The sequence below is a fragment of the Centroberyx affinis genome, unplaced genomic scaffold (genome assembly GCF_046629955.1).
Source record: "Centroberyx affinis isolate AG114_WGS23_722 - 3 ecotype Tasmania unplaced genomic scaffold, CSIRO-AGI_Caff_v1 ptg004228l_1, whole genome shotgun sequence".
In the NCBI taxonomy this organism is placed as follows: domain Eukaryota; kingdom Metazoa; phylum Chordata; class Actinopteri; order Beryciformes; family Berycidae; genus Centroberyx; species Centroberyx affinis.
The window spans coordinates 50558-73390 of record NW_027281970.1 but is presented as its reverse complement, the minus strand read 5'-3'; the positions used below and the strand labels follow the sequence as shown (position 1 = coordinate 73390).

At 43.6% G+C, this 22833-nt stretch overlaps 1 protein-coding gene across 1 annotated transcript in view; it reads right to left on the bottom strand.

Annotated features, from left to right (window-relative positions):
• Positions 1 to 22833, bottom strand: part of atrn (attractin) — a gene marked incomplete at its 5' end in the record, with an annotated part of 94986 nt that overhangs the window by 22466 nt on the left and 49687 nt on the right. The window contains one exon of the mRNA XM_071543121.1: positions 9517 to 9595. Coding sequence (XP_071399222.1) covers positions 9517 to 9595 — 79 coding nt within the window. The remainder of the gene's footprint in view (positions 1 to 9516; positions 9596 to 22833) is intronic.

The following is a 22833-nucleotide window of genomic DNA, read 5'->3' as shown; positions in this document are numbered from 1 at the left end:
CAATCCTGTTAAAAGCTCCATTTGTACAGGACTAGTATTATGTGTCATTAGTGGATCACCGTCCCAACTTCTGCGCTTCGTGAAACACATTTGTAGTTGATAATTATGAAATGTGCTGCAATCACTCATGCCCAAGACAAGATTTTACAATTTGACACTTCCTGATTTAAAAAATAAAAACTTTTGTGCCAAAAATGGATTCAAAACTTTCCTCTATTGAGTCCACTACTGCATGACGGGGGGAATATATTAATTGCATATGTACAAGAAGTAAAAAAATAAAATTACACTCCAAAAACAAATTAGGGCTGAAATTACAGAGAGTTTAGCACTGTCCAGCTGGGATTAGTATCACTGGACAACGTTGGTAAAGTAATTTACTACATTGCTGTCGGTGATGTTAATGAGCGATCCGGACGGCAGCTACTCTCACAAATTACTGAGGGGGCGTTTCATTGCTGTTAGACTCCAGAATACATCTACTGCACAAATTATTTGTAATTTATAAATCACATAGCATCAATCATCAGCATGGTACTAGCATTAACAGAGGATGTGTGAGTTCACTGAAAAACACAAGGTCATTTGCCTTGTAACTATTATTCCCGCTCTGTAATAAATGGCAAATAATGTTGATCCTCACAGGATCAATATTACCCCTAATAATACTAGTGCCGTCCGGACAAGGCTTTTGATTAACAGGATTAATATTATCAGGGGAACTCTATCTGTACCAAAGCACCGTAGGTTATTTGCGCTGGAACTTTTACCTTCTGAACTACAGACATGGCAGATTCACAAGGGATTAAAATCACAGACGATCTCCGCAACTATTACAAATCACTGGCTGTCTCCAGGTAATATTAGTCCTGTGTGAATAGGGCTTAAGATAAGGGCTGAGAGCTGGATCAAACTCTGCTCAGTTCGGTGCTTAACCCGTATCGCTCTGCGCTCGCGGTGTCATCTCGTCTGCCATTTTGAACACAGAATGTGAACACGCTTTTGATGACATTATAAGTGCAGCATCATAGGCGTCCCTGTGTACGAGGCTCGGTGTGAATTGCCTATTGTGGAATGCGCCCAGATAATATTTCCGGGTTGTGTGAGTGTGAAAAGGGCATAATATCCCAAGCAGCCAATAGTGAGGAGGAGGAGGAGGAGAGGGACAGTCACACTCACAGCGCATTCCTGTGACTCCAAAATGATCATGTATTATAGAGAGCGTTATAGAGAAGTGCTTGGTTAGGAAGTAACAGCTGCAAAGTAAAAGGTAGAAAGATTGTTTTTTCTTTCTTCCCCGCTCATGTGTGAACCTCATTCACATCCAGCCATCTGCTTCTGGGACTGGCGTGTGCAGGGAAGGAGCAGCCTCCGTGGTGAGAGGATCCTCCTTATCATTACCGATGACTCTGGAAACTAATTTGATGTGGAGCCTACGTGCTCCTTGATATCTTCATTGTGTTTCCATGCCTCTGCTTATTCAAAGAACACCAGTGCCAATCTCTCCCACTCTACTGAGCTTTCACATTAAACCATCTGTCGTAGACCTCGTTGCAAGCGTGGGTGTGTGTATGAGGGAGAGAGAGTGGGAATGAGCGCGAGTGTGTGTGTGTGTGTGTGTGTGTGTGTGTGTTTGTGAACGTGAGAGTGTGTTTGAGAGCGCATCTCTATGTGTGAGTATGTGTGTATGAGAGTAAGTGGTCGTGTGTCAGAGGGATTTCATCTATGTGTATGAGATTGAATGTGTGTGTATGAGTGTGTAGTGCATGCTTGTGAGAGAGAGAGAGGGTGTCTGAGTGAGTGTGTCTGTACGTGAATGAGTGTGTGTGTGTGTGTGTGTGTGTGTGTGTGTGCTCTATGAAGCGGCAGGAGCAGTCGGGAGTGCTGAGAGCGGCGGTCGCAGTGAGTGATGTCAGGGGTCAGAGGTCACGCGGTTCTCTCCATCAGCGGAGGTGAGAATAGATGGGGGCGGACAGGAGAGGACAGGGCCGGACGAGACGAGGAGGCTTGGTGACACAGCCGGCTGCCCGAAAAGCGAGGGTCAGCACTTTGCGGTGGCTGAGGACACGGCCACAAGGACGCCGCCGCGGAGCCGTTTAAACCGACTTTACTGCCGGTTCAGGCTCGCCTCGCCCTCTGCATGAGATGGCAAAAACAGGTTCCAACAAAAAGCTCCGGCTGTGCTTGTAGAATGGCCTTATTCCAGTGTATTAACCTGTGTATTAGCCCCGGGGACAGTATTGTTAGTATAAAATAATACTATGTGGGTACTTTTTGCAGCTTGCATTAGCCAAAGTAAAAGACTGACATATCATAAAAACCACTAGCACGGCCTGATTCATAAATTTAATATTAAAATGTATCCTTGACTGACTGACTTGGCTGATGTAACCAGGTTTATTTTCAGAACTATTTCAAGTGAGTAACCACATATTCACATGCTGCACAGTGATTTTTAGCTGTACAAAGTATTCCATCGCCTACCATGTTCACTTCCTATGGAAACAGGGAAAGAAATTCCTGGAAGTTCAAAACAATACATTATTGATTTTTTTTTTAGCATATTTTGTGTCAATTTGACTAATCTCTGAGATAAAATTGACAGCCTTAGACGCATATCATTTAAAATTACTTACCATTTAGTTTTAGAGCTGCTAAAAGTTCTAATTTTCTCACTTTTTTGATAATGCTACTACACTCAACATAGTGTATGTTTAAGTGTTAGCATGGAGCACCGGAGCGAACGATCTACCAGGAACACATGGATGATTTTGGTGTTTGCGGTATCTTAGTCCAATCTTTGTATTCCATTAATGAATATCTCCCTTCGACATAATGTATTTTAAAGGGTATAACAACACAATACAAGTACAGTTTTTTACACTACAGTCGTGTTTGCATGTTGTTGATATAACACCCTTGTAGCTACATTGTGTATTAGAAAAGATGTCAGCAAAAAGCTACAGTAATGCTCTGGCCTTCTTCCAGTGGATTAATCTAGGTATTAACCTATGGAAAGGCATTGTAAGTATCCAATAACACTGTGTAAGTACTTGACTGAAAATCATCATAATACATAATAAACTTATGTGGGGCGTGACAAAATATAATTGTACTTACATTGTGGTGTTACATCCTTGCACATCATGTACTGTTTACACTCACAACTACATCACTACACACAGTGTCTTTCCATAGGTTAATGCACACAAGTTAATACACTCAGAATAAAGCCATTGTAAAGTCTTGCCGAAGCCCCTTAGCAGCCTCATAGCAGCCCGTCTCGCTAAGGCTTCAGATCTTTCCTCTGATCCGCTCCCATTTTTTAGAAACTTTTATGTGTGGACTGTACACTGTTCCTCGCGGAATCATCAAAGGCGGCTGTGGAACGGTGGCTGTACGCGGCGGTGGATTCGTTCCCATCAGGGGGATGTGGTGGTGGGGGGGGGGGGGGGGGGGGAGCTGTACAGCAGCACTTCTCTTCATAAAAAAATCACGACCTGCGCTAGATAACATGTGATTTGAAAAAGAAAAAAAGGAGAAAAAAAACAAAACACAGATTCACACATGCCAGGCCATTGAGCAGCTTCCCACTCGTTTTATGACATAATGGCAGGTATTTCCAACGGGGGCCAAAGCCTTGATACCATGGTTGTCATTCATATTTATAGACTGGGGTGGAGGGCGGAGGTGGTGGTGGGGTGTCTGGAGTGAGAGAGGAGTGGAGGCGAGTGAGGTGGGAAGGGGGCAGTTTAATGGGGTAATAAATATGTGCGGGTATCTGGAGACGTTTATGCTGCATCCTCTCCCACCTCCCGGCGATCCGCCTCTGGCACAGTGTAAAGAATATATAACACAGTTAATCATGTGGGTCGACGAGGCAGCGATCAGGGACATTATCACACCTTGCCTTTCTGTCAATACCTCGCGGTGCAATACGCGTCTAATATGTGTCAAGTTATGTGTGATATACTGTATGTCTGTGTTAGGGCTGAGATAGACGTGGGGTAAACACACACGCCGTCTTCCCGGGGAGATATTTTGTGGAGGTGCAGTGTGGGTATCACTGGCATGAAATCAGGGGGACGGTACAGTACGGGACACCAGTGAAGCAGAGTAAAAAATATATATATCTATATTCTGCAAACAAACAAAATATGGAACATTTCAGACAACCACTGGCCTTCCTGTATTGTGCCATATAGTCATGTTGGATGAGTAATCTCAGGGTAACCCTAACCCAAAAGTAAGATTTGTACTGCTCCACAGCACAAAATGACCATAATCTATCTGCAGGGGGTTGATAGGGTTGAGAGTCAACAATTACTTCATTAGGTGCGGAATATTCTGTCTTTCATAAGTCACTTTCCGGCCCGTACCAGATTGTTTTGGTGATCGTTTACGGCCAAAAAAGCAAATGTTAAAGCGGTACATTATTACTGTACTTTACATGATATACAGTCATCATTTTTACCCCCTGAAGAGCTCGTGTTGGATAAGACACGATTTCCCCTGATGTTCCCGTAGGAATAATTAACCAGCACTGACAGTGGGCTTGCCGCGCGGCAGTGGGTCTTATTCCGACTAAAAGGCCGGCACCTTCCACGGCAAATAAAATGGCTGCTGTGGTCAGGTCTGTCAACAGCCATCTGGCAGCTCCAGCTCCTTCAAAGGAACTGTCGGGCCTCAAAGGAGGGTTCTGATTAAGACTCAGACAGAACAGAATGAGACACAGACACACACACAAACATCTAAGGACATGCATACGAGCAGATGCACAGTGCAACATGCAAATGCATGTGCACACACACACACACAGAAAAACACACAACCAACAGGCACGAGCACAGACCCCAACAGGTGGGCTTTGGAATTTTACAAGAACCTCCACAAATCTCAGCAGCTGTTAGACTGATACCAGGGTGAGAAGAACCTCAGACATATGGGCTATTCCCAAAATGAAAAAAATATTTCCACTTTCTTTTAAAATAATCCACGTTGACATTTTTAGGCATATTAGGCATATTTAAGCATTTAGCTGACGCTGTTATCTAGAGCGACTTACAATGACTCTAACAACAGAATAAGTTTAATTCCTGTGTCAGATTACAAGCAACTAATAGCAAGGCATGCAAGGGTCAGGGCCACTGTGTCCTGACAATATTCCTGTGACCCTACAATGACCAAATGAAAAAAGCAATGGCCACCATTTCGCATTGCATTGGGCGTAAGCGAGGCGAACGTGGGCATAATCAGATGCAAATGTGTGTCACTGTGCGGCTGATGCAAGCGCTGGGTAATATGGAGGAATCTGAACGTAACAAAGCCTTGAGGGACGCCAGCGAGGAGAACAAGGGTCCTGGTGTTTGGGGAAGCAGGCGGATGTAACGACAGAGCCGACCCCACGGAACAACATGATTAGCTCTCCGTTTTCTGGAAATTATATGTCACTCTGTGTTTACACAGTGCATGCATGTGTGTGAAGGCAGGCGTGTTGGCTGTGTGCATGTCTATATGTGCAAGAACAAGGTTAGTTAAAACTGAAACTAGAAACAAGGTTCCTACATGGTTTCAATTCCAAAAGTCCATGCTTTTTCCAGATCTTTCTTGATATGAAGATTTTAAGCTGGTGTTCAGTATGACTTATGCAGATGGTTGTCTTGGCCCTACTAACTCCACCATATCACTCTACAGATATACATTTTTAAAATTGACGAATATGTGAAATGGCGGGGGTCTAAAACCACAGAAAATGTGTACATACTTTTTCAAAACTTTTATGCAATTCCTGAACTTATCAAGACCTAAACCATAACCAAATTCTTAAATACCAAAAGAAATTACAGGCTAATTCAACTTAAAATGAAAGTCTGTGAAAAGGCTGAGAATAAAACTATAATTTCTGCCTCCAAATAACCTCTCCATTACGTGGACAGGAAATTTGAATGGGCTCAGATCCACTATCTATCCCACTGAGCAAAAGACGTGATTTCAACATCGCGTCTATGCTTTAGCTCTCATATAGCCCAGGATCATTACAGCTATGTATAGACCTATTTTAGACCAAGCAGTAAATACATTATTACAATGAATAAACATCTGTAAATACCAAAAATATGCACCAGAGACGTCCTGTAGACTAGCCTACAAGATAATTATCTCAGCACAAGAAGTAATTTCAACATTGCGTCTATGCGTAGCTCTCATATAGTCCAGGATAATATTGTCTATGTATAGACATCTAATAAACTTTCAACCACATTTAAACTTAATTTAGCCTAAACGGCTATGGCCATTTAGACGTGTTTTAAACGTCTAATCAATGTAAAATTGCTCAGTGGGTATATATTGACAAATACTATGCCAAACCAAATATAACTCCCTATGTGTAGAGAAAACAGACTGTACCAGCACATTACTCACTGTTGAAAGTGGGTGTGGAGGGAGGCGGCTCTGGGATGGCAGAACTATTGCTGCCTTGTGGAGGAGTCGTGGGCCTAATTCAACCAGACAGCTGTGATGGGAGGTGCCCGCTTGAAAACTAATGTATACCTGCTTTCTTTCTCCCATCCCACTTTCATCTAACATCCAAACAAGGCTGTGGTTCTCATTTCTTCAGTTCAGGCTTCAGATCACATTTCTGATGTCTTGGACTTGTCTTTGCCGATTTGCGGATAGATCTACATCTCTGTTCATCCTTAAGAAACTCCTTAATCATTAGTTTTTTGCATTTGGAAAGAAATCTACATGGCTCATTGCCTATTTTGGTCTTGATCTTGAGTAGAACTTGATTTGCACCTTTGTAAAAAAAAAAACATTTTTAAATGAAAACTTGTTCTCCTGCGTTTTAGAGATTATGTTGTTTCTTCTCATTCATAGCTGCTGTGCCTTAGTGTTGTAAAATGTCTGATATTTGAGCTTTCAAGGTGTTTATAGTGATAAATAAATGGCTTATAAAAATGTTTATAAGCCATTTATAATGAATTATTAAAAATTCTCCTACTTTTTTCTTTGATCATAACCACCAGATTACGTAAATTGACACTTTCCCTCCCTATTGCTGCTAATACTGATTTGGGCCAATCACCTGGGCGCGGCTCAGATGCGGTTTAGGAAATTCCCCAAAGAGCTCGACTGGGGGTATCTGATAATCAAAGCATACCTTCCGGCCAAAATCGTTGTCAGGCTTTTCAAATTAAATGGCTGACCAGTTGACCCTCGCTGACAGAGAAAGAGCAGCACAAACATAAATTAATAATGTGATAAAAACGATAACTCATGTTAGTAAAGATTAGAAAATGCAACAGAAGTCAGTATGTCAGCTTTGTAGTTGTGAAGCCATTATTGAAACGCTCCATCATTTCTGGAGACGTGTAGTGTTCCATTATGCTAATTGTTAATATCTCATGTTACATGTTTGCCTACTTGGGAAAACAGAAAGCATCGTTTTTGGTGTGACTGTACTCAGCACCCCTGCTTCAGAGGCTTTTCCCTGTGGATGGGACTCTGTGTCACCCTTGATTTTGGCCTTACATTATCCTGTATGCTTGCCCCTGTCCCTCCTTACAATACTGAAGTGCTTATTTGGCTTAAAGGTTAGCCTGCAGTGGCTTGGCTAGACAATGGTGGCTGTGCGATGGAGAGAGAGGGCGGAGCGGGAGCAGGTGAAAGGGGGGGGGGTTGGTTAAGAGGCACCCGGAGGTGCAGGTGATGACAGCACTCTTCGTCGAGGTTACAGCCGAAAGGCACTTCAGCAGGCGCGCCGAGTGTGAAAAGCACAAACCAAAAGTTCACATTAAGCACAACATTAGCTTGCATGCTCACACACACACGGCCCCGCACACACACACACACACACACACACCCTTTCAGCTGCTCATTCAAGAGGTGGTTCAACCCCTTCTGGAAATACACTATGAAAATGCATTTTGTCATTTCTTTGGGGAGGGGGGTATTCAATATTCAAAAAAGAAAGTGCACTCACGGTGACTTTTCACAGTTTCTACATCACCGCAGTTCGCTTGTCAGTGTTCTACAATCAGTTGTGACAGCCAGTCATTCACCCGGCCAGTCAGACAGTAAGTAGCTCAACCAGCCAGTCAGCTAGTTAGCCAGTTAGCACCAGTCACATATCAGTCAGTCAGTCATTCAGCCTCAGTCAGTCAGTCACATGAGCTGCTGACAGAGTTTGCCCTAGTTTCTCGGGCGACACAAAATACCATCACAGTTATTCCACACCAGAATAGACAATGAATAAGAAATATAGCTCTGAATTGTGCAAATCTATTGTGGCTCCTGTCATCTTAGGAGGCATAAACCAATCACACAGGAGCTTTGTCAGGGTGCCTGGAGTGTGTGTGTGTGTGTGTGTGTGAGTGTGTGTGTGTTTCTGCAATAGTAGGTTAACATCATGCATGTTTAAAGTCTGCTCTGCATCATAATATATTTTAGTCGATGCGAGACAAGCCCTTCCCCCCTAAGGAAAAAAAAAATATAAAATCGGGAATTTTATGGGATTGAGCTGGTAACTTGTCAATCCGCTATTCATACATCGAGTCACTCAAATTGTCAGTTAGTCTTCATTCTTCACTACGCAAATTTAATTTCAAAATTCCATTGTGGTGTAGCAGTTCAAGTCCCTTCCAAAACATTTTAATGGTTCTGCTTTTTTGTTTTCCAACTGTTAAAAGACCCGGACGTTGTCAGTCATTCTCCACACTGTCCAGACCCTGCAGTGTTTCCCACAGTTGTCAGAATGATTCGGCGTCCTCTATTCAGTTTATTCAAATAATGATGGATGTTTTCCAGCTCACTCTGTGTCACTGGAACTGACGGTCTGACCAACACCATGCACTGTGTCATAAACACAATGATTTATGGTCACTGTAGTTCACAAACTCACATTCAGTGTTTGACAGTATTGAATCTTTGGTTGTTGGGAATTATGAATTTGGAAATTTCGAATGTTCAAAGCAAGTTTCTACTGACAGGTTCAACAACTTTCCAGTTGCTATACATCTATGTCTAAATATACACTTGTCCATTCTGGCCTCTAGGGACAGTTACTAGTCTGATGATTGTATTTCTATGTTGATATAAATGTCCATTCCTCAGTATATTATAGTGTTTTTTGGTTATATCTGATTTAATACTGATGATGGCATAAGCCGCAGCTTCTGTCTGTCTAATTCCTTTCTTGAGCACAGATCTAGGGATTTTTTCCTCGGTTTGACATGGAATAAAATCATAATTTATTTTTTAAATGCTGTGAACGGGAACTCTTTGCAACATTGTATTATGAGTTTTTATGCCCAGGTTCACACCCTCCACTTACTCTTCTATTGTAAGGCACATTGACCAGAAACACCAAGTCTGAATGCCAACTTCACAGCATCCAAATGAATATGAAACTAAAAATGTACATAGTTGGCTGTCAATTTACCTGGCCGGGCCGCTGAAATATAATCAAATATGGGAAACCCTGCTCTGTGCTGTAAGCGTGAGTCTCAGACTTACCTCTCGTCGCCGTGACGCCCAGCAGCTCTGTTTGATCTTCCACACCACAGCGGCCACCAGGAGCAGGGACAGGAAGCAGCTGTGGACAGACAGGAAGAGGAACGCAGGGGGACGCGTCAGTAAAAACAAAGAATGATCAAGGAAGAGGAGAGTTGACACGGATTGCGAGCCTTGGGAGCGTTTGAGGTTCTGTTTGTGCATGACTACGCGTGTCAGTTTCTGTCATACGCAAATTAATCAGTGAGTGTTTATTTCCCCCATCTGATACATATTCATGCGTGTTTTGGTCTGACAGCTGAATTCAGACGTGATCAAAGCCCACGTCAACCTGTATTATTATTTAACGAACCAGGGTCCCAGGCCCAGGGACCAATCTTCCGTTTTTTTTGTCCCCTGCTGAAAAAACTTCAAATCACTTATTTTGCCCTGATGAGTACAACTGTTGTTGAGTTGTTCTCACTTATCACTGCAGTTTCTCCTGTCTTGTCATCCAGCAACATGAAAATTAACACCAACTGCCAGAGAAATGTGAAACTAATACCCTTTTTACACCAAAATTAGCGTGTATATGCAGGTTTTTTTTAAACGCGGGTAAACCTGCTAAAAATAGGCGATTGACTCCTTTCCCATTGCCAGTAGACGAGTTTGCCTTTCTGTTTTTTTTTTCTGGTGTGTCACGTTCGACGTCAGGAACGCACCGGAAAACAGGGTTAGCAAACAGTAGAAAGCAGCATGGAGGCCAGTGACAATGTTACGGTGGTTACCCAACACCGACTGAACGGTGCCATGCCATTGTTCTGACGGCTCATTATTCCAAAAAATGTCCCATTGGACCAAAAGCCCATTTGTCTCGTTTGTCTCTCAAACAAACAGAAGCACATGGCTAATTATTATGCAGAATGACGTCATCCCGGGTGCAACGGAGGAAACAATCCTACTTCCCTGGTTGGAATTCTGCAGCGTTCCGTGCAGCAGTGATATTACGATGGTAGTGAGGCTTAATCCCCTAAGAAGAACAAGCTCCTCACGTTTTCTTCACGGACGCACATGGTCTGATGTTTGGAGCAGCCGAGTGGTGTAGTTGGTAAGTTATATATATATATATATAAATAAATAAATAATTAACAATAAATAATGTTCCTGCCTGGCTATTTACGCGCCAACACCCAGAACTTCAACGCGCATCATAGCTGCGCGCCGGAAAAGGGGCGAAAATTAGCGTGTCCACCCGGGTGTCATGTTTCCATTACTGCCGATCGGAGTTGGAGCTAGGGCTGCAACTAACGATTATTTTCTCGATTAATCGATTAGTTGTTTGGTCTATAAAATGTCAGAAAATGGTGAAAATTGTCGATCAGTGTTTTTTTTCAAAGCCCAAGATGACGTCCTCAAATGTCTTGTTTTGTCCGCAACCCAAAGATATTCAGTTTACTGTCATAGAGGAGTAAAGAAACCAGAAAATATTCACATTTAAGAAGCTGGAATCAGAGAATTTTGACTTATTTTTCTTAAAAAATTACTCAAACTGATTAATCGATTATCAAAATAGTTGGCGTTAGTGGGTTTTTTGTCCAGTGTGAAAGGGGCTTAAAAATTACATAAGCCAAATTTCCCTCTACAAGAAGTGTAGTCCTGTTGTTTAGAATTATTTCTTGCAAATATGATACAGTATCCAAAAGTCTGTTTTTATAGCACTGCGTAGCAACCGGGACCTAAATGCGGACGGATACGGTACCAAAACAAAACACAGTTCCATAAAATGACAGAGGCAACGCTGCATTGATTCACAGGATGCAGGGCGAGCGTGAAGCAGTGTCAGACAGACAGTTGAAGCAGCTGTCAGGGGGAGCGGTGTTAATGCGCCGAACATTTCCCAACTAGGCTTTGCGCTCTTTATGAGATCGCCTAGAGGTTGAGGAGGTAGCGGGAGGTGGCATGTCACACACACATTCCCTCCCCGTCGCAACACCTATACACACACACACACACACCTCCATTCACTATGACACTTTGACTGATTTCATTACCATTATCTGCATGAGTGTTATTTTATTTCCCGTACTTGTTATTTCTGGATTTTGCTGTTTTTGTACGATTCTCCTCCTCTTTTGAGTTTTGATGTTATTTAGCGTCTTTGTTTGTCATCTTGATTTGTTTTTTTCTTCTCTTTCTTCTCCTGGCTGGAGATGTTTTTGTAAGTCCCTTGGGGTTTCTTCCGTCTTGCAGTTTGTGTTTTCTCCTTTTCTGTTTTCACTGTTTTTAGCATTTGTGCAAATAAAATATACCGAGAGACAAAACCGCGAGTATGCTTTGCGCGCGATAGGAGACTGCCTAGAGGTGAAGGAGGCAGAGGTGACATGTCTTGGAGAGGTGGTTTGTTGGCAGTGTCACTCTGTGTGTGTTTGTGTGTGTGTGTGTGTGTGTGCGCGTGTGTGTGTGCGCAGCCCCCCCACCCCTCCCGTCCCCTCCACTTCCCCAGGCCGCTTTCACACTCACACTCAGGAATGTGTGAAGAAGACAGAGCAGAGAGAGGCAGAAAATAAAGACAGAGAGAGAGAGAGGGAGGGTGTGTGTGTGTGTGTGTGTGTGTGTGTGTGTGTGTGTGTGTGTGTGTGTGTGTGTGTGTGTGTGTGTGTGTGTGTGTGTGTGTGTGTGTGTGTGTGTGTGTGTGCATGCGAATACTTCAGACAACTGCTTCTGCGATCTGAACTTCATTCCCTGGCTGTCATGCCTTTCGTTGATTTCCTGTAAGCGCTCCTGCGGCTCTCTGACGTAAACTTCCTATATTTCAACTCACATCGTTGTTCACAAGTGGCTGCCGGTGAGCGAAGTGTCAGCGGCGTGATGGAAAAACGCTTAAACACCAATGATCCCAACATCGTCTCAGACTTTTCCTCCAAGGGAACATCCACCATAAAAATAGAATTTGCATTTTTTTTATGTCATCTTAGACAGCTCAATCCTGATTTGTGAACACGAACAAGCTAGACACCAGAGCGCCGGGGCACTGATTTATGATGTCACCACGGGACAAAAGTTGGAGCTGCTCCATTAACGAGTTGTAAACAGAGTTTGCGGACACAGATTGTTTGTTTAAGCTTTCACAGACAAATGAGCTGCAGTGAAAACAGTCATGAACCAGAAATGCATCAATATCCCCATAATACTTGTTTTAACTCTTAAAGGATACGGCTGGTGTTTTTAAATACATTTCTTATTGTCAACAAATCCTATGAAAATACAGTCATCAACAATGCGTTTGCTCTACTCCCGTTACACTTCCGACTTCCCACGTTCCCTTTTTAGCCGTCAACCCGGAAGTCATTGGCTCCGATTGTAAGCTAAAAACACTCAAATACAGCTCACAAAGACATAGTTTCAATTTAAAAAATCGCTAACTGTTACCACAAAAAGTCAGGCTGTTGTAGTTACTACCAAATCAAATTCAAATGGGAACAAATTCTTCATTACGCCGGGGACTATTTTCCTGAGAACTACTTTCCTGAGATCGCAAACATGTTTACAGCCGGCTTATTAAATTGTTTGAGGAAAAAGTCGGCTGGCCCGGTGCATCGCAATGATGAAATATGCTGCCAGAGCAGCAGCATGGCTCTTTGACGTGTTTTTAATAGTTTTTTAATACAATGGAGTTCTATGGCTGCTGGGACATGGCTGCATTGTGCATTGGCTACATGGACAAGACTTGGTAGCAAAACAAAGTCATTGCTGATTTGTTATTTTCATAGGATTTGTTGACGGTAAGAAATGCATTAAAAAACACCAGCGTTATCCTTTAAGCACTTGTTGATCTTTCGGATCCGGTTTGCCATTCAGATAAATCAATATTCTGCCTTTCCACTAGTCCCAGTCACATATATTCACATTCAGAGTGAAACAGTAAAAAGGTTAACAGGCTAAATGATGTGAACCATTTTCTATGTGAATCTTGAATCTTTTGTTAAATTATTTGCTTTGGCAGGGGATTTTTCATTTAAAATCTGGACTGTACAATGCAAGATCACTGGGATTCATCAGTGGGGCTTTGGGCAGCGGTCTTTGATTGAATTCTGTGAATATACACACAGTGTATATACACACACTGAGACGTCTCTTGTGATTTTCTACCTTGTTGGAGGCTACAGAAGCTGAAAAGTGTTGGCTTTGCAATAAAAAAAATTCCCTTTATTGTTCCCCAAGTGCAGCAGATTTTTTTGCTTTTGTTCTTTTGTTCAAGATCACAGGAATAACGTACATGAATTCTGTTTCAGGGGTTAGAATTGGATTTAATTAGAGACTCCAAAGCAAAACACATAACTTTCCCGGATATACAGGCCTACCAGCGAGACCCCTCCAAGATCTATATTTCTCAAAAGTTTTACCACCTTTTCAATCGAAACGCCTTTGCCCATTTTCATAGCGGCTGCGATGCACTCAGATCTTTATTCATTCCCCACCCCACCCCCCACCCCCCACCCCCCTGCCCGCCCTGGGTGACTCTTTAAAGCGCCATCCATTCAAAAAATTCCCTTATCTCTCCAGGCTGAAGAGGACTCTTAAGAGATCCATCCGTTCAGCCGTCTTATTGATCTGGCTTCCTGCTCGCTGCTTAAAGAGCGACACGGTGCTGATGAATGACCCGCGTGAATAGATATCAGCCCCACATCAAAGGCCTCCCATCGCAACGGGGTGGGAGGGATAAGGAGAGAGGGAGAGAAAGATGGGGGAAGAGAGAGGGAGAAAGAAAGACAAAAGAGAGGGAGAGACAGTGGGGAACAGACAGGCAGCGATGGTGGGAGAGACAGAGAGATAAAGACAGCTAAAGAAGAAGATGGAGGGAGAAACTTAAAGGCAAAGTCGGGACGATGGAGTAAGACAAAGGGAGAGGCAAAGACAGAAAGACAGAGAGAAACAAACGGAAAGAAACGGATAAGGGCGGCGACTGAGTGACAAAGGCCGAGGGAGAAACGTATATGAAGTAACGACAGAGAGAGAGAGACACAAACAGAGAGAGAGAGAGAGAGAAAGATGCAGATAGAAACAGACAGACCGGTGCGCTTCATTTGATCTCAGCCTCCACGAGGGAAGCTGGCCAAGTTAGTCAGGCATCAGCTCTCTCTCACCTCCTCCAACCACTCCATCACACCTAGAGCTCCCACTCTCTCGCAGAATAGAAATGAGCATCCACCGGCAGATGCTGCCTCGCCCAAACCACCTGCCCCGACCACACTTACCTCCTCGACTGAACAAGCGTTGTCACAATGACCAAATACTTGCCAATACTACTTCAATGCCACTGCCAGAGACTGAATCTGATAGTTCATTTCATAAACTTTCGATACTTGCTACCAAACGTGTGCTGAAATTTCATTTCAAAGTAAAAATTCTGGTATTGTGAAAACACTACTTTGAACCCAATGTACCAAGGGGGATGTTAAGGATCTGGTTTTCCCAATCAATACCATACTCCATATGCCAATTATTCCCAGTCATGTATATAAATTCACAATGAGAAGTCCAGAGTCACATTAGAAAAAAAAAACGTTTCAAAAATTCTGGATATTTTCAACCTGGCCCTTATTTTCCTAGCGCTTGCCATCATATCGATTGTGTCCAAAATTGCATCACTTACTTCACTGTAGAGCTTCATGTACCTCCAGCTCGCGAGGAGAACTGCTCTCCAACACACACCCACAGGGCAAAACCAACCTCCAATGGCTGAATCCAAAAAGCGATTAAAACATGCCCTTTCAACACAATAACGCTCCCACCGCAATGGGACCTTCCTAGATCTGTATCGGCTGCAGTTCATTAACGGTTGACTTTAAATTCATGAATGCAAATGATTTTGGATGTAGAACGTGAACGCTTTGAAGCTGTAACAATGAAACCCTGTTCCTCCGCTTCTTCCAATATGACCTGAACACAGCGCAGTAAACAAGGAAGTGTGTGAGCGACACCAGAAAGTATCAAATGGGCTATTATAACTGAAACGGCATGTGATAATTGTTCGATCACAGCTATTTAAAAACATGTAACTGCAGAGTGAGTGAAATATTCAGGAGTGAAAAAAGCTTGTTTATGATGCAGCAGTTTTAGTCTCTGGACTTTGGCCCTGCCTACAGTTACTATAGTGCAGCACATCCACTCTACACTGGTTTAAATGGATGGTGGCACAGGGGAATCACAGGGGTTGAAGGAAATGTATCAGATTGACAGATAATGTGATTTGATGCAACCACTATAAAAAAGACAATAACTAAGTGGCAAGGACTGACAAGGTAAACTTACTCTCAATCTGAGAAAAGTGCTTTTGACAGCCAGAGACTTAGTCTTCATTTGGATTGATTTCTGCTTTAACGGACAGTATTATTCCTCCTTATCCATAAAAATGTATCATTCCACCTGCTTTATAAAAAAGTCAAGCCTGATAAGCCTGACTCTGACTGTCTATACACAGTCAGTACATCACAGTCAAAGTTTATACTTATAAAAACTAAAGAACAGCTCCTTGGTGGCTCTCAGAGGAACACATTCTCAACCACATGGCTTATTAGTTAGTATATGTTTTAAATCAAGCCATACACTAATCAATATACACAAAATATGTTTGTTACTAATATGCAATTAAAAAAAATTTTAATTAACATTTTGTATTAGAGAGCACTTACACAGTTTAACTACAAATGAACTATGACCGTTTGGTATTCAAATCACACTTGCTTCCAGGTTCTTCTTCAGCCTGGCAGTTCTGCAGGCTAGAAACCAGAGAATTACAAGAGGAAAACCTGGAGTCACTCCATTAATGATGAATTGCAAACCAGGTTTGTGGACTCAGATTGTTTGTTTTGGCTTTCACAGCTAAATTAGCTTTGTTCCATTGTCGTGCAGCAGTGATGAACCCGTGTCTAAATCCCCATATCAACACATGCAATATGTATGTTACTATACATGTATGTAAATATTAATATATGCATATTACATTCTTTGCCATATCGCTATTCTGCATGGCATTTCTGCATTTTTTGTTGCTTTAATAAACAGAAATAGTGGGAAATGATGGTCATGGTTTCAAAAACTTGCTTAGTGAGTCATACAGACACGTCAATTCTAGATCTGCAACGATTAATCGATTAGTTGTCAACTATGAAATCAATTGCCAACTATTTTGATAATCGATTAATCGGTTTGAGTAATTTTTTAAGAAAAATAAGTCAAACTTCTGATTCTAGCTTCTTAAATGTGAATATTTTCTGGTTTCTTTACTCCTCTATGACAGTAAACTGAATATCTTTGGGTTGTGGACAAAACAAGACATTTGAGGACGTCATCTTGGGCTTTGGGAAACACTGATCGACATTTTTCACCATTTTCTGACATTTTATAGACCAAACAACTAATCAATTAATCGAGAAAATAATCGACAGATTAATCGACAATGAAAATAATCGTTAGTTGCAGCCCTAGTCAAGTCTAAGGAAAGAACAGAAAAGATTCATGTTGGAAGAGACTAGAAGAGAGTTTGTTTCTGATAGTCAAAGGGCTGCAGCAGCTTTATGGGTAGAGACGCGAGTTTGTGCCTGGTGCTCATTGGTTGGAAACCCACCTGCGGGAGATTTGGGTGGGGGAAGAGAATTACACACCCTTTCCCCTCTTTCAACAACCACTGCTGAGATGTCCTTGAGCAAGGCACTTAAAACCCAGCTGCTCTGGCTGGGCTGCTCAGCGGCCAACAGTGGAAAACTGTGGCTGTACTGAGCAGCTCCCAAGCATGACTTTATATCTGAATGAGAAGCAGGTGCATAGCTGAGAAGGAGCATACGTGTCCAGCAAAGCTTCCTAAAAAAAACAAAAACAGAAGCTGTCTGTTTTAAAGGCAGATTGGAGTGAGGGAAGACAAACCGAGAGAGAGAGTGTGTATTATAGCGATGAGCCGCTCAGACCGGAGAGGTGAGCTCTGACGTGTCATTGGCTAACCTGACAGCAAGACAACAGCCACAGGGCATACACCACCAGACCAGCTCTGTTGTCCACAGCCAGCTGAATACTAATCCACCAGCCTGCCTGCCTGCCTGCCTGCCTGCCACCAGCTCTCTTACTCAGGGTGGGAAATCAACACTGCCCACCAACCAAACAGCATTTAATTTTCACTATGGCTGAAGTTCGTCTACTCAACCAGACATATTGGCGGGTAACTAGCAGTTGTTCAGAGGTCCTATTGTACTGTAAAAAAAGATTTAGCTGATAGAATAGTGAAAACCTTAAAACCTCCAGCACTACAGGCGGCAGCATACTAAGAACAAAGCCGAACTGGTCCGAAATAGAAACACAGTCGAAAGCTTCCCCGCATACAAATTTGTGTATACTCACTGCAGCTTCATATTGTTAAGTTTACTTACACTTCACGCCACTGAGGAATAAAGCAGTAACCGTAACCAAGGTAAACCAAAAATAACAGTAACACAAACTCGGAGAACAACAACAACAACAACAACAACGACGGTGGCTGCAGTGAAAGAGCGAAACAGGCGGCTGAGGGAATATGAGGATTTAGAAGCTGTTTGATCGGTTATAGTGGTGCAGATTTCCTCCAACAAGCTCAATAAACCATTCATTCTGCAGATGTTGACCACAAGATGTCAACAAGGAGATCTAAACAAAGGCAAAAAGAAACGGAGACACTTTTCCACCAGGCGAGGTAACCAACATGCAACATTTTTAGACCAGATTTGCAGACAGTCATGCAGCAGGGGGCTGGTGTACGAAGACTTCGACTAGTTTGACTAGCAAACCAGCACACACTGCAGAGTCCAAAGCCAATGCTGACCTACGAAGCTGCCGAAATTAATTTCCGAAGCAGGTATACCGGGGCCTTAAAAGCACACATACTGTACCAGGCAGATAAGAGGGGAAGGGAGGGGAGGGGAGGGGAGGGGAGGGGAGGGAGGAGCCGGTGCCGATCAGATGGAGAGCAAAGACTACGCCTCCCTCTGGGGAATCCCCTGGAGCGCATTACAGCCCTTTTCACATTCCTCCCCACTCGTTACAGGTGAGGAAGAGGAGGGGCTCTGGAGGAGGAGGAGGAGGAGAGAGTGGAGGTGTTGAGTCAAAGTGACTGATCCGACTCATCTATTATTAATCAGACGCAGAGCGGCTTTCAGCTCCTCGCGGACCTATCAGGAGAAGCTTTAGCCGCGAGGCGCTCTCGATCTCTCTATCTGTTCTATCTCTCTCCAGCTCCCTGCTGATGACCTGACAATGAGGCCAGAGAGAGAGAGAGTGTGTATAAGAGAGGGGAATAAAGAGAGAGAGCAAGAGGCCGGGAGAAAGGATGAAGAGAGGAGGAAGACAGGGTTACAACAGGAGGGAAAGAGAGGGAGAGGCTGCGAGACAGAAGACAGGGAAGCAGTGGAGGAAGAGGGAGAGAAAGAAGAGGCCGGAAGGCTGGAAGAAACAAGAAAGACACAAGGCGGGAGGTGGGGAAAGAGAGCGAGAGAAAAGAAAGTGCGAGAGGCAGCAAGGAAGAAAACAAGAATCGCTGAAGGAGGGAGGGGAACGGACAGACGGTGAGGCAGTGGCAAAGATACAGATGGAGACGGAGAGGGAGGGAAAGACGGCAGCAGAGAGAGAGATTCACACAGAGAGAGAGAGATAGAGGAGTAGAAAGTGCAGAGCGGAGAGTGGGGATTGTGGCACAGCACCTGCGGCAGCCCCTGCTGAGTGCCCGGGGAGGCCCCTTAGGACAAGCAGGCAGGGTTTGAATGCGTGCCGAGCATCTCTCTACCTCTCTCTCTTTCTCTCCATTTCGCTCTCTCTCTCAGGTATCTCAGGGGAGACACACAAGAGAGTCTGCTGTCAGTCAACGCCGCGTGGGGCCGGCCCAGACTAGCGTGTCACTGTGTGTGTGTGTGTGTGTGTGTGTGTGCGCGTGTGTGTGTGCATAGAAGTGTGTGTTTGAAAGAGGTTATATGTGTGTAAAGTATGTGAGCGTATGTGTGCACGTGTCAAAACACAGCTGGGTTTCCCTCCAGATATTTCCTTTTAGACATTTTTTTTTCTAATTTTAAGATTCATTTTTTAGGCATTTATTTTTTTTTTGCTTTATTGATAGAGACCGTGTGAGAGAGATAGGAAGGTATAGACTGAGACTTATGGTACGCACTCTACTCGGTGAACCACCGGGGCGCTCCCTAGAGTATTTTTTTCTAATATTTAAATATCGCTAAATAATTTAATATGTATATTCAAATATATACTGTATGAATTATGACATACTGAATTAGAAAAGCTGAAGCAAAACAGCAAAATTTGATCAAATTTCCTCAGTATTGTATATAGCATAACAACACATTGATAACTTTAATTATGTATAATAATATATTAATATTACGAACTATAATATAGTTTAGCTCACCTTAAGCTTAAACGTTTTTTGTTGATATAAAAAGTTATGTGATAAATTGCGATTTAGTCTTTGTCAAATGTAGGCTTGGCATGAAGGGTTCAGTTTCATTGCTCAATAATTCAAAAATGGCTCCAGTGACATCAGTGACAGTGGAGATTGTATGGCTACTAGTTGGTGTGTTTGAATATCATCAAATGCATTTCTTTGTGTTCGTCTTTGGATGAAAGTATGAAATATACCCAACAACAGCCGACACCTCAGAACAATAACAAGTTGCCCAATATTCATCAACCCTTGAAAGACTTCTTCCATTTGTGTTCTGGTTGTGTGTGGTTTTCTTTCCATTAAGAAAGCCTATTTATTCACTTCAACATTTCAAAAGTTTGGGTTAAATTTGCCTGACAGCTGGATGGACACATAGTGTGTGTTGCAGAATAGAGGGGAAGGGGAAGGGGGGGGGGGCTTCAAGTACACCTCCACCATGCACTTTTCTGTAGCCCATCTCCGCTGTCAATCTCCCATCACAGCCATGTCACTGCTGCTGGAGACGCTCATGCGGACTGACGTGTGTGTACACACAAACAAACCAGCGTGGGGGGGGGAAGCGCGCCTGCATGCTCCACAGCGCGGATCACAGTCGGCGTCAATGTCACTTTCTTTTCAACTAATCAGAGTGAAGGACTCCTTTCCGAACGTGAAAACCGAAAAGCTCTTTGCTCAATAATGAAGTCACTGAGAACAAATGCCACGGGGGAAATAATTGAGAACGAATGATCTGTCATTAGTAAATGGGTTGCAGTTGAAATTGACATTTTGAATTGATTGTATTGAGCGGACCCCAACCCTTGCACCATTGCAGGCTATAGGCCGGAGCTGTGCAGAAGTAGCAGAGAAAGGGAGAAGGTCCATGTCAGCCTGTGTGTGTGTGTGTGTGGTGTGTGTGTGTGTGTGTGTGTGTGTGTGTGTGTGTGTGTATGGAGGACAGAGCACAGGACAGAGACGAGGAGCATGGAGGGCACACAGCTCCACTGAGTGGCCAGTATTCCAAATGTTTTTCACTTAAGAGCCTGCTGCCTCCTATGTGTGTTTGTACAGATGAGTGTTTCTGAGTGCATGTGTGTGTGAGTGCATTTGTGTAAGTGTCTGAGTGTGTGACTGTGTGTGTGTGTGTGAGTGAGAGAGAACAAGAGAGGGAGAGTATTTGTGTGTCTTTGTCTAAGTGTGCAGGTGTGTATAAGAGGCTGTAAGAGGGTGAGTGAGCCTGTGTGTGCATAAGACAATGTGTGTGTGTGTGTGTGTGTGTGTGTGTGTGTGTGTGTGTGTGTGTGTGTGTGTGTGTGTGTGTGTGTGTGTGTGAGAGAGAGAGAGCTTCACAACAGCAGAATAACCCATGCATTGTGGCTGGGGGCAGAGGGCCCAATCCATATTATGTAAGAATGGCTGGGATTGCTGATGACAGATCAGCTCCTCCTACTGCTCTTCAGCTATGGCACCGGCCCAAAATTGAGAGTGTGTCTGTGTGTGTGTGTGTGTGTGCGTGTGTGGATGCTTGTACCTGTGCATCTGTATTTGAGACTGGATGGTCACACCTATATGTCTTCATCTGTGTGTGTGCATGTACTCATGCCTGTGCCTGGATGTGTGTGTGTGTGTGTGTGTGTGTTTCCCGTCCCCGTAGGCCGGTATGTGCGTTTGCGCCCCTGTAAAAGTTAGTGGCAGATGATAAAAAAAGGAGTCTATCGCAGCCGAGCACATTTCCCCTGGGGTCTGCCGCGCTGGTTAATAGAATACCACAAAGAGAGATAGAGGGGGCCACCGCGGAGAAAGTGGAGGCGCTGCCGTGTAACCGCACACCGGCAGAACACGCCGCACACAGACCGAGAGCCAGGGGTGAAAACCGATGGCTGGACCTCGGGAGCCGGAGCGAGAGCGGGGTGGGGGTGGGGGTGGGGGGGCAGCAGGGAGGAGGGAGGTGGAGGGCAGAGGGTGAGAGGTGGACAGCGGAGGAGAGCGAGGTACACAGTCAGGACGCGTAGTTGACTCCGGAGACCTGGGAGACAAAACACAAATCATCTCTCTGCGTTAGCGAGGTTCACAGTTCAGGAAAAGGTCCTCGAGCGGTAAAACACCGCTGACCCTCTGCTGCTGCTGGTTAGGCGCTGATGGAGGCGGATAGCTACTGATGGTATGCGCCCAGGCTCACATACACTACCAGTCAAAAGTTTGGACACACCATATTTTTCCATATTTTAGAATAATAGTAAAGACATCAAAACTCTGAAATAACACAAATGGAATTATGCATTGATCAAAAAAGTGTTAAACAAATCAGAACTATCTGATATTTTAGATTCTTTAAAGTAGCCGCCTTTGCCTTGATGGAAAGGCAAAGGCTTTGGAAAGAAACTCATACATAGGATCACTATTTATATTTGTCTAAGAAACACATTTCAAGTATTTAAGCATAAGCCTTTAAGATAATGCAAAACACAGTACATTCAATCAGGTGTGTCCAAACTTTTGACTGGTAGTGCACAAGGAAAAAACAAACAAAAACCTGGAGAAAAACATATCAGTTGACGTTGCGCGAGGAGTAGAGTGAAGACAGAAGCCTCAGATGCAGACAGAACGCAGCCTGAAAAGAGCGCTCGTCTTCACTCTGATGTACATTTGAATCAAACATGTCTGTCTCTCAGAGGAGAGACGTTAAATCTCCTCGATGGCAGCAGGGTGACTCATTCATGTCACTCCATCCCACCCACCCACACACCCACCCAGACATCGCCCAGGGCAGGAAGCCTGCTGGTACCCCATATTCTAATGCCTCCACCCCGATGAAATTATGTCTCCCCTCTGTTCAAACAGGCGGCAAACAATGTAAATTACTAATCATTTTGAATACACACACACCGTGA